Source organism: Chanodichthys erythropterus, chromosome 20 (genome assembly GCF_024489055.1).
Source record: "Chanodichthys erythropterus isolate Z2021 chromosome 20, ASM2448905v1, whole genome shotgun sequence".
Classification (NCBI taxonomy): domain Eukaryota; kingdom Metazoa; phylum Chordata; class Actinopteri; order Cypriniformes; family Xenocyprididae; genus Chanodichthys; species Chanodichthys erythropterus.
Window position 1 is genome coordinate 6,167,272 of NC_090240.1, and position 12,547 is coordinate 6,179,818.

Sequence of the window (12,547 nt, forward strand, 5' to 3'; positions counted from 1 at the left end):
AGTTGTGCTGGGTATTTGTGTTTTATAACAACTGAAAAAAAAAGCAAAACACATTCATTAAAGGTTCATAGTAAGTTTTGTCAGAAGTAAAATCTGTTATCAGTTTTGGGAGCATGTCATGACTAAATCATACATGGCAAAATCCCCAGAGTTAAATCAGTTCTGCTCAACAGGATGCCATGATGGTGGCATAATTTTCTTTTCTTTTCTTTTCTTTTCTTTTCTTTTCTTTTCTTTTCTTTTCTTTTCTTTTCCAATAAACCATTATCCAAACCTCTGTTTGGATTTCTGTAGACGTGTGAAAATAAAGTCTGGTTAGTAGGGGTGTGACGAGACAGGTAGCTCAAGAGACGAGACTTGAGATTGAGTTCACAAGACGAGACAAGATTTTTACACATTTTTTTTTAGGAAATCCTTAATGGCAAAATACATGACTAGAAAAAAATATTCTGCAGGTGTATTTAAAACGTTTTAACTAATCATCTTGTAATGAATGTAATTTCAGTTCTACTTTCTGAGTGTGAATTATCATATGCAGTAAAAGACCACAATACTCAAGTACTGTAAAAGGTTTTGCTACTAACTCAACTGACTTCTCTTCTGTATGATTTCAGTCAGACCTTACTGCACATGATTTATGAGCTTCTACAACTTTTGACCTCCTAACTGAACTCCTTTCCACAAACTTATCATAGAAATAAAAAGAGTATAAATAAACATGTTAATACTTTACAATAAGGTCTCATTTATTAACATTAATGTATTAACCAACATCAACTAACAATGAGCAATATATTTGCTACAGTATTTATTAATCTTTGTTTATGTTAGTTAATAAACATAGTCATTCATTGTTAGTTCATGATAGTTCTGTTACGGGATACAGGAGACGGACACAGATGTAACAGGTAATGGTAGCTTTATTGACCACAGTAGAGCGGGAGACAACAAACAGGTGAGTGAACTGGTGATAGTTGGTATAGAACTGAGGATATGAGGAATAGTAACTGTCCTCTCTGTTGCAGGTAGAGATACGTTGGAGCTTGGAGATCGCTGGAGTTACTTGGAGCTGGCTGACACACACCCACACAGGAGACGGGGCACATGAAGGGAAGGAGAGAAGCTGGAGACAGGTGAGTATACGAAGAGGAGTCCTTAAGGTAATCATCACATGGAGTATATACGTACGAGACCGGACATAGAGTGCTGTGTGCCTGTGTGTTAAATAGGGCTGCTGATGAGTGAGGTGATGAGGTGCAGGTGGTGGTGATCAGTACTCAGGAGACAGCGTGCGTTGTGATTGGGTGACGTTGGAACCTGACGTGTCTGTGACAGTACCCCCCCCCCCTCCACAGCGATGAAGAAACTCCCAGAGCACCTCATGGATGAAATCCTGGAATACGGAGGGGGCGTTTACCAGACCATACGGCATTACAAGATATTCATAGTGGCCAGTAGGGCCGATGAAGGTAGTCTTCCACGCGTCCCCCTCACGTATCCGGATGAGGTTGTACGTGCTGCAGAGGTCCAGCTTCGTAAACACAGTGGCACCACGGAGATGACGGTAATCTTGTTAAGTGAGCGATAATCGATGCATGGCCGCAAGCCTCCGTCCTTTTTAGCCACAAAGAAGAAACTGGAAGCAGCAGGGGAAGTAGACGGCCTGATGTAACCTTGGGCGAGAGCTTCCTTGATGTAATCTTCCATGGCTCCTCCGGGATGGAGAGTGGGTATATCTTACCCTTTGGCACTGGTTCACCCGGAAGCAGGTTGATGGCACAGTCCCATGGCCGGTGTGGAGGCAGCTTGGAAGCCCGTTGCGGGCAGAAGACATCGCTGAAGGGGGCGTAACACTTGGGGATGTCGATGGAGCGTTGTTCGATTGGACTTTCGATGGACGTGGCGTAGAGAGAGAGATCAGGCGATGGAGACGGTGGAACTGGGAGTTCAGTCAGACAGCGAGAGAAGCATGTGTCGCCCCACTTCAGGATTTCGCCCGTTTTCCAGGTGATGGTTGGATTATGCTGCTCCAACCAGGGGCGCCCTAGAACCACGTCAGCAGTGGAATCCTCCAGAACCAGCAGATGGATATCCTCTTGATGCAGTAGACCAACTCGGAGTGTAACTGGACCAGCCACGGTGCGGACGCGCTTACGACTCAGGGGTTTGCCGGTTGTTGAGTTGATCTTGTAGATGGTCGGAGACGGAGAGGTCTTGAGACGTAGCTGCCGACAGATGGCGCCGGAGACGAAGTTGCCGGCTGACCCTGAGTCGAGGAGCGCGACCACTGAAAGGGAGACAGTAGCGGCAGTAAGATTGACGACAGTAGTGAGTGGCTTCATTTTATGAGTAACAGGAATAATGGCACTCACCAGTGGTCGCGGTGGACGTGTGGGGCATGCCGCTATCACATGCCCAGGGCCTCCACAATACAGACAGAGATGCAGGGTCAGTCGACGGCGGCGTCCTTCGGAGGAAAGACGAGAATTTTCCACTTCCATAGGCTCTTGGGCTGGTTCTGGAGTGCTGACGGGTTCGGATCGACAGAGGAGCATGTTGGAAAGTGCCTGGTCCTGGTGCTCTTGAATGCACGTCTGCATGCGAGTGGCGCAGCGAATGGAGAGCTGGATGAATTTTTTGAGGTCGATGGAGTCCTCTCATGCAGCGAGATGTAGCCGTACCCGAGGTTCTAATCCTTGAGGATAAGTTGTTATCAGGGCTTGTTCATTCCATCCGCTGAGTGCTGCAAGCGTTCTGAAGTGCAATGCATAATTGTAAATAGACATTGATCCTTGTTTCAAATTATAGTTTCTCACCAGCTGAAGAATCTGCGATCGGTTTCCCGAACACTTCCCGGAAGTGGGAAATAAACGCTGAGTAGGATTGGGTTACAGCGCCCCGCTGGGACCAGATGGAATCGGCCCACTTCAATGCTTTGCCGCTGAGCTGAGAAATTATGAATGCAATCTTGGATGTATCACTCGGGTACAGGTGCGGCTGCATCTCCAGGACCAGTGTGCATTGCAGCAGGAACCCGCTGCAATCCTCCGCCGATCCTGAGAAGGGCGCCGGTTTGGCCATGGGACTGGCCTACGGCGGTAGTGAAGGAGAACTGTTGACATCGGTGGTAGTGTTCGCTGGTGCAGGTGAAGGGATAGTAACTGGAGATGGCGGTGGTGGATTGATGGTAAGTGTGCGCCGAAGCGCATCCACCAGTTCTTGAAATGGGTCCGGCTGGCTCATACTGGGTCTGCGGTGTTGGTCCGGTCTTCTGTTACGGGATACAGGAGACGGACACAGATGTAACAGGTAATGGTAGCTTTATTGACCACAGTAGAGCGGGAGACAACAAACAGGTGAGTGAACTAGTGATAGTTGGTATAGAACGGGCGAGCTGGAGCTGGCTGACACACACCCACACAGCAGACGGGGCACACGAAGGGAAGGAGAGATGCTGGAGACAGGTGAGTATACAAAGAGGAGTCCTTAAGGTAAGCATCACATGGAGTATATGCGAACGAGACCGGACATAGAGTGCTGTGTGCCTGTGTGTTAAATAGGGCTGCCAATGAGTGAGGTGATGAGGTGCAGGTGGCGGTGATCAGTACTCAGGAGACAGCGTGCGTTGTGATTGGGTGACGTTGGAACCTGACGTGTCTGTGACAAGTTCACAGTGCATTAACTAATGTTAACAAATTGTTTGTGCTTAATAAGATTAAGTGAAAACTGTTATTCATTTTTATGGTAACACTTTAAGTGCAATAAGTGCAACCATAATCACACTCTCTCAATATTCAATGTGCAAATAAGACCAAATTTGTCTGTGATACAGAGCTAAGAGATGATTACAACTACACTGCCCAGCCTAAAATAGCTTTCATATTGAGAGATATCTGGGTAACACTTTACAATAACAGTACATGATTAACCATGAACTAATACCTAAATTAATAGTTACTTCAACATGAACTCATGATTAGTTAAGATACGAACTAATGAAGAGTGATCCTTAACTACGACAGGAGTCATAGGGATTCATGCATGAAAACAGCAGCCTTAACTATGCGTTAATACATGTTTGATAATTAATGCATTAATTAACATTTAGGGGTAAACTAAATAAATCAGCCTCCATAAGAGTAAACAAGAAGTACTCTGAATTTGAATTAAATTTAATACTGTCATAATTTACACTGTAATATCATAATCTGCCATCTGCAGCTTTGTGACAAATAATTGCAATGGCACATGATTATTTAGCCATTAATTACATAGATCTGTCTAATCAAATGTGGAAAATAGACTAACTACCACTAATAAATTTAATTTGATCTAAACTGTTTTCTGATTTTTACAGTTCATTTATATTTAGTCATGTAGCTAAATAGTCATAGTTTATTCCCGGAACTAAAGTATGTAAGGTTTGTTTCTGGCGGGACACTCATTAATGGCGCACGCTAGGTGTTCTCTTGCCGCGTTTGTTGTGTTGCTGGCATTTTAAACTAATAAATGTTGACTGCTTTGGTAAGCCGAATTAATAATTAAAGACATATTTACATGTATGTTTTATTGGGGTTTTCAGGAGGTTATGTGCAGTTATTAACTGTATTTGTATTTTTGTCGTTTAAATGTATATGCTTTGATTAACTTTAGCTTGTGGATGCGTGCTATTTTAGATGTAAATGTGCCTTATGTGTGTCTTTACAGGTATGTTTATGGCTTGCTTTCAAGTCCATATATGTTTAATTATATAAATAAAAATAAAATACAAATACTTTTTATTTTAGTTTTTTTGTACCGGGGTGTAAAGGAATAAGGATGGCACTCTATAGTGTTTATTCATATATTAGTTAATGATGTGTGATATGTGCATCATGTCATGACTTTACTTGAGGGGGCACAATCATAATTAACTCATTATTAGCTAAGCATATACTAACATCAACTAATGGTTTGTTAATGTATACTTATGTCATGACTTTACTTGAGGGGGCACAATCATAATTAACTCATTATTAGCTAAGCATATACTAACATCAACTAATGGTTTGTTAATGTATACTTATGTCATGACTTTACTTGAGGGGGCACAATCATAATTAATTCACTGTTAACTACTTACCAAATTCAGCTCATGATTATCATTAACTTACTTTCAAATGCACTTGTACTAACACAACTATATAAGTACTCAGCCCAGTTAAGTGATGTGTGACTTTTCAAAAAGTCAGAGAATGGAGGTACAGTATGATCACGGCCTGCGTCTGGATGGAGAGTGAACTTCTGAATCTGATCCCAGCAAACACTCCCTGACCTTAGTTCATGTTTCCTGTTTGGTTATTTTTTTTGGGAACCGATTCCTCAGGAACTGATGTAAGTCACAGTAGTTTAGTTTGATAGGAAAGAATATCACAAAACAGATTAAGACCTTTTAAGATAAATAGTGTATTTAGTATTTTATATGTTTGATAGGGAGGGTCAGTGAAAATAATTACAAACTAATCCTGTGCCTTTCAGTAATGTTTATAATGAAGCTGCTGATGTCAGTAGTTTAAATTGACAATAATAAGTTGTTTAAATTTATTTCAAAGTCCAAATATGTATTATTCCTTCTTATAGAGACTGTTTGATTTAGTTTACCCTTAATGTTAATTAATGCATTAATTATCAAACATGTATTAACGCATAGTTAAGGCTTCTGTTTTCATGCATGAATCCCTATGACTCCTGTCGTAGTTAAGGATCACTCTTCATTAGTTCATATCTCAACTAATCATGAGTTCATGTTGAAGTAACTATTAACTCAGGTATTAGTTCATGGTTATTCATGTACTGTTATTGTAAAGTGTTACCGATATCGGTATTCATCAGGGAGCCGCTTTCAAAATGCGGGGTTTTGACATTGAATGTCAAAATGCTTGAATGCGTTTACATTCACTTTCGCAATCGCGCGTACTCTGTGAATATGGAGCGAACAGTGACAGTGGAGGCGTAATGTAAACATAGTGGTGGCATATTCTTTCCTAATCATCCTAACCACTCTGTCATGGCAATATCATGAGACTAGTTTTTGCCTCGACGAGAGATCTCTTCACATTTTAGTCTTGTGAGAGATCTCGTCACACCCCTACTGGTTAGTAATAAGTGAATCTGGTAATGTTGTTTGTGGAATTGTTTAATTAGATATTGAGAGATTTAATACATTTTATCTTGAGTTGATTTCATTTAAGGCTGTGAAGTCAGTTGTAATTTTTGTGTTTCTCTTTTCTTCAGTGATTCTGCTAACAGCAGGTGTTCATCACTAATGCTCAATCATCACTTAATTAACCGCTTAATTATTTCATTAAATTTAACTCTGCTTCAGTGTTACTTTAACACTATTTAGAGAGGAACCAAATGAACTCTGGGGATTTTGCTGTGTAATCTGTTAATTGTAAAATATAACAATTTTAGAAATGTCTTATTTCAGAACACAGTTCTTGGAATTTTGGAAGTTTCAAAAGCTCATAATTATTTTAGAATTTCAACACTGTATATTTTTTATTTAGTTTTGGTATTGTGCCAGCCTCAATTTAAGCAAAAGCTTATTGATGTTTTCATTGAGGTCATAAATAAAACCAGTGTAAATATAATATTGTTAGTCTTTAAATTATTGTTATAATTATAAAATAATTATAAATTATTTTTATAGTTACAAAGGATCACAGCCAACAGTCTACAGTATGTTACATTATTATTATGGTGTGTTTCTGTGCAGAACCACCTGAACCAAAACTGTCAATAGAGTCTGAATGGAAAACATTTTACCCAACTGAAAAAGTGACTCTGAAGTGTTCGATTGATGAAGATTTAAATGAATGGGGTTATGAATTGTTTAAAAACGGAGCTCAGCTTTCAGGTTATGAGGACATTTCCTTTTCTGGAGACACTCTTTCAATCAGCTCAGCAAAAGCGAGTCATTCAGGACAGTATACCTGCAGAGGAAAACATCTGAAGAGAACAACAGTGACAACAAGACAAACAGAAGCTTTGAAACTACATATTTATGGTAAAACTTCTTATGATATTCTTAGATTAGTAGATATGAACGAAATTGACAGGCATTTAAAAAGCATTCATTGAAGAAGCCAGACACTATTAACAGCATGATTCAGTTCATTTAGTCTCAGATTACAGAAAATTACAAGCATATGCAACTCAAGGCAGTTATTGTTTGAAGAGAGTGCATTATTACTAATTCTACCCCTGTGATTCTTAGATAACACACCAAAACCAGACATCACAAAACATCAGTGGTTTGAGTTCTTCTACACTGAGGAAGAAGTCCAGCTTGGTTGTAACATGCCTGGTGATGGTTGGGAGTATGACTGGTATAAAGACTCTAAACCCTTGATCACCGATCCAACCTTCACTATCAGCTCAGCATCTCTCTCTGACACTGGTGTCTATCACTGCAAAGCAAAGAGAGGAGACTTCTCAGTGAACAGTGAGACTCTACGAGTGCAAGTTAAATGTAAGTCTGTTGAGTCATTTCTGTGTGAAAAAAAAAATAAAAAATAAAAATCTGCCTGTTGTGCACCATTGAGTTTGCAATGTTTAAAGGCTTAGTTCACACAAAAATCTAAATTCTGTAATGAATTACTCACCCTCATGTTGTTTCAAAGCCGCAAAACCTTTGTTCATCTTTGGAACACAAATTAAGATAGTTTTAATGAAATCTAAGACTCCTCCATAGACAGCAATTTAATTACCACTTTCAAGGCCCAGAAAGGTAAAGACAATCATTAAAATAGTCCATGTGACTATAGCGGTTCAACCTTAATTTTATGAAGTAACGAGAATACAGTACGCAAAAACAGAACAAAAATAACTACTTTATTTAACAATTTCAGTCAAGATCACTGCAAAATATATTTAAAATAAAAATAAATAAATAAAAGTAAAAGTATTTTAGAATGTTTGATTCCATAACCAGGAAACAGGGCTTCTAGCTCAAAGTAGTTTTCATTCACTCTTCAACATCAATTGTTCATTACTGTTTTATTTATTTTATTTTTAATTTTTTTTCCTGTGCAGACCCACCTCAAACAAAACTCTCAATAGAGTCTGAATGGAAAACATTTTACCCAACTGAGAAAGTGACTCTGAAGTGTTCAATTGATGGAGGTTCAAATGAATGGGGCTATGAATGGTTTAAAAATAGAACTCAGCTTTCAGTTGACAAGGACATTTCCTTTTCTGGAGACACACTCTCAATCAGCTCAGCAAAAACGATTAATTCAGGACAGTATACCTGCAGAGGAAAACACCTGAAGAGGACACCAGTGACTACAGGACAAGCAGAAGCTTTGCAACTTCATATTTATGGTTAAACTACTATATATATTCTATGATAAATATATATATTTGAATGAAATTAACAGGCTCCCAAACAAGTTCAATGAAGGAAGCTGTTTTTTAATTTGCATTGGCCTGTATCAGTGTACAGTGATTCATGTGAATATTTGCAGTGTCCTATCTACTCTTTTGACTTTGGCCAGACACTATTAGCAGCATGAGTCAGTTAATTTAGTCTTGGATTATGCAAAATAACAAGCATATGCAACACAAAGCATTTATTGTTTGAAGGTAGTCCATTATTTCTAATTTTACTTACTTCTAGGTGATATACCAAAACCAGACATCAGAAAAGATGTGTGGTTTGAGCCCTTCTACACTGAGGAGAAAGTCCAGCTTGGTTGCAACATGCCTGGTGATGGATGGAAGTATGACTGGTATAAAGGCTCAAAACCCTTGATCACAGATCCAACCTTCAATATCAGCTCAGCATCTCTCTCTGACACTGGTGTCTATCACTGCAAAGCAAAGAGAGGAGACTTCTCAGTGGACAGTGAGACTCTACGAGTGCGAGTTGAAGGTGAGTCCATAATTTACCTCTTTATGTAATTTCTATTGTGGAATATTCTTCTCGTTGTGCATTCAGTTTATAATACCTCAAAAAGATCCTAGGAAATGCATAAACTGTACAAGTCGTAAGTGGCTTTGGAAGTTTCCACCAAATGTGTAAATGAAACAACTTAGAATAAAGAGAGTTAAATAAGTATTTACTAAATAAGTATTTTACTAACTTTTATTTACTAAATTATTTGATATCCAAGAAACTGGGCTTAATATTTTTTATTCACTTTTCCACTTTTGTTCATTACTGTTTTATTTACTTATTTATTTTTTTGTGCAGAGCCGCCTCAACCAAAACTGTCAATAGAGTCTGAATGGAAAACATTTTACCCAACTGAAAAAGTGACTCTGAAGTGTTCAATTGATGGAGGTTCAAATGAATGGGGCTATGAATGGTTTAAAAACAGAGCCCGGCTTTCAGTTTATGAGGACATTTCATTTTCTGGAAACACACTCTCAATCAGCTCAGCAAAACTGAGTCATTCAGGACAGTATACCTGCAGAGGAAAACATATGAAGAGAATGCCAGTGACTACAAGACAAGCAGAAGCTTTGCAACTTGATATTTATGGCAAGTTAAACCACAGTATTTCTGAACATTTTGAAAGTCAGAATTGAACAAAAACTATTCAGATGTGACAGCCAGGTGTCTTAATGAGGTCAATGAGGATTTTGATTTCCAAGGAACAGGTTTAGCTGCTTAACTGTTTCACTGACATTTGAATTATAAAGACATTAGTGTCAGCACTTACAGCTTCCTGACTATGTGCAAAAGGATTTTCAGTGAGAAATTCAGTTCATTTTGTGTGAGGATAATAAAGAATAACAAAAACATGCAAATCAAGGCAGTTTTTGTTTGAAGAGAGTGCATTATTACTAATTCTGTCCCTGTGATTCTTAGATAACACACCAAAACCAGATATCATAAAACATCAGTGGTTTGAGTTCTTCTACACTGAGGAAGAAGTCCAGCTTGGTTGTAACATGCCTGGTGATGGATGGAAGTATGACTGGTATAAAGATTCAAAACCTCAGATCACAAATACAACCTTCACTATCAGCTCAGCATCTCTCTCTAACACTGGTGTCTATCACTGCAAAGCAAAGAGAGGAGACTTCTCAGTGGACAGTGAGAGTCTACAAGTGCAAGTTAAATGTAAGTCTTTTGAGCTATTTCTGTGAATAAAATCTGCCTGTTGTGCACCTTCTGCACTTTCTGTGCAAATTCTGTAATTAATTACTCACCATTGTTTCAAGACCTTTGTTCATCTTTGGTACACAAATTAAGATTTAAAATTAAGTTTTAATGAAATCCAAGACTCCTCCATAGACAGCAATTTAATTACCACTTTCAAGGCACAGAAAGGTACTAAAGACATCATTAAAATAGTCCATGTGACTACAGTGGTTCACACTTAATTTTATGAAGTGATGAGAATACTTTTTGTGCGCAAAAACAAAACAAAAATAACTACTTTATTCAACAATTTAAGTCAAGATCACTACAAAATATATTTTAGAATATAAAAAAAGTATTTTAGACTTTTTGATTTCATAAACAAGAAACAGGGCTTCTAGCTAAAAGCAGTTCCCTTTCAAAAGGGAACTCGCACTGCATCTTAACGCATTTGGGGAACGTCTCCACCTAAAGGCGTCTGGTGTCTGAAACGCTATCAAATCGTATTGGCCAGCGACAGCCTATGACATCACTACTAGTGTGACCCGAACGCACATAAGGAGCACCTAGAGAACAAGTCATCCTCTTTTTGTCTTCAGGGACTCTTTTGTTTGAGGCGCTATTCAAAGGAAAAAATGGCTGTTTATACAGATGTCTCGAGGGAAGCAGGACAGGTTTTGGCATTGTCTCTTGCATCCTCAATGTCAGTAAACAGTGCTCTATATACATTTAGATGAGCGATGTGTAGGTTTGTGTGCAAGCCTTTACATCTATCACACACATTACTTACACGTGTGTTCGCCTTAAGGCCTTTTTACTCGCACTATGAGTGTTTCCCTTGGCAACCCTAGTTGTGTGTTTCCTACCTGCATCTGCATTTATGTGTTATGAAGCTAGTCCTGTCTGTATATGGCAGGACATACGTGGTGGCAGATTATGCTGTGCTCCAACACTAGGCCTGAGGCTGGACCAGTGCTGAGTTTGTTCCATCTTTTTGAGCCCATCTGTGGATCCGGCACAGAGCTTGTTAGTGAGCACATCCTTTCAGGCTGCAGAGTATGGCAGGACTCTTTTACCTTTAGGCCTCTGCTCTTTAAAGTCTCAGGTTGAGCTTTTAGGTTACCTCTCCCTTTGTAAGAGCCGTTATAAATTTAGTGACCTCAGCTCCCTGTAGAAAGGAATAAAGGGGATGTTTATTCTTATATGTTAGATTACAAAAGTGTATATACTTTATGTATTGGGCTGTTTAAATTGGGGCCCTGGAGCTCCCATTATTAGGGAAGGTTATTGTGGCACCCTTACTATGTGCCTCCTCTCTTGGTGAAGTCTTAATAGCAGGTAGCATTAAGAACAAAATATCACCTTTAGTGAATGGCATGGCCTCCTCTCGATCTGAGAATCAGTTTTCTAGGCCGCCACTCATTTAAGCTTCAGATAGTTGATATGTTGGGTGTTCAGCCCTCCGGGGCCACCCTGATAATCTGTTTGGGTTGAGTGGGCTGGCTTCCCCTAGTTAAAGAGAGTCATTTGTTGAAGCTACTGTTCTGCTGAGCTCCAGGTAATATCACAATTTGAGGTGTTTGGCCTTTGATAGGCCCCCTTGATACCTTCCCTAGGTTGAGTGAAGTGGTTTCCTCTCGCTGAGAGAGTAGAAGGCGATATGCTGAAGCCTCCACTCCCCCGAGCTCCAGATAGATCATGACTGTAGGTGTCGGCCCTCTCTGGGCCACCTTGACATCACACTGTGATGAGTGAGCAGGCTTCCTCTTGTTTGAGAGTCTCTATTCAAGGCTGCCGCTACATCTGAGCTCTAGGTAGTTGATGTTTTTGACTTTGGCCTATTGCAAGGCCACCTTGACAATCACTTGATGAGTGTGTTGGCTTCCTCTCATTTATAGAGTTTTTTATTGAAGCCTCTGCTCCACTGAGCTCCAGGTAGTTGATGTCCTCAAGCAATGGCCTGTTAAGGCCACCTTGACATTCCCTGTGGTGAGTGTGTTGGTTTCCTCTCACTTAGAGAGTGAATTTTTGCTGAAGCCACTGCTCCATTGAGCTCCAGGTAGTCAGTTCTCCTGGGTGTTGTGTGAGCCGGCCTCCTTTCTTTAGAGTTGTTAGGTTGAAGTCTCTGCTCCATTGTGCTCCAGGAAGGTCATGAGTGTGTGTGTGCTGGCCCTTCTTTTGGGCCGCCCCAATATCCGCCCTAGACTAGAAATTCAGGAATACGTACTCAGGAATACGTATTTTTTGACAGAGGCGGTTCAGCTGTAGCTTTCCGCCTCCTAGCATGCAGTAGCCCAAAGTAGGCTACTCCTAGAAGAGCCTCTTGAGCTTAAGACTGGCAGCTAGTGATCCTAGTACTCCTCCTCTCATTGTGAGAGTCATCCCCAGATGGGGCCCACCTTCTGCATTAGG

The 12,547-nt window shown here is 40.0% G+C and overlaps 1 protein-coding gene across 9 annotated transcripts in view; it reads left to right on the forward strand.

The window, feature by feature from the left end:
- Window positions 1-12,547, forward strand: part of LOC137009235 (hemicentin-1-like) — a 41,925-nt gene that overhangs the window by 3,616 nt on the left and 25,762 nt on the right. For all 9 annotated transcript variants that reach the window (XM_067371270.1, XM_067371272.1, XM_067371273.1 and 6 more), the window contains 6 exons: window positions 6,758-7,048; window positions 7,259-7,513; window positions 8,077-8,367; window positions 8,663-8,917; window positions 9,239-9,529; window positions 9,860-10,114. In XM_067371270.1, coding sequence (XP_067227371.1) covers window positions 6,758-7,048; window positions 7,259-7,513; window positions 8,077-8,367; window positions 8,663-8,917; window positions 9,239-9,529; window positions 9,860-10,114 — 1,638 coding nt within the window. The remainder of the gene's footprint in view (window positions 1-6,757; window positions 7,049-7,258; window positions 7,514-8,076; window positions 8,368-8,662; window positions 8,918-9,238; window positions 9,530-9,859; window positions 10,115-12,547) is intronic.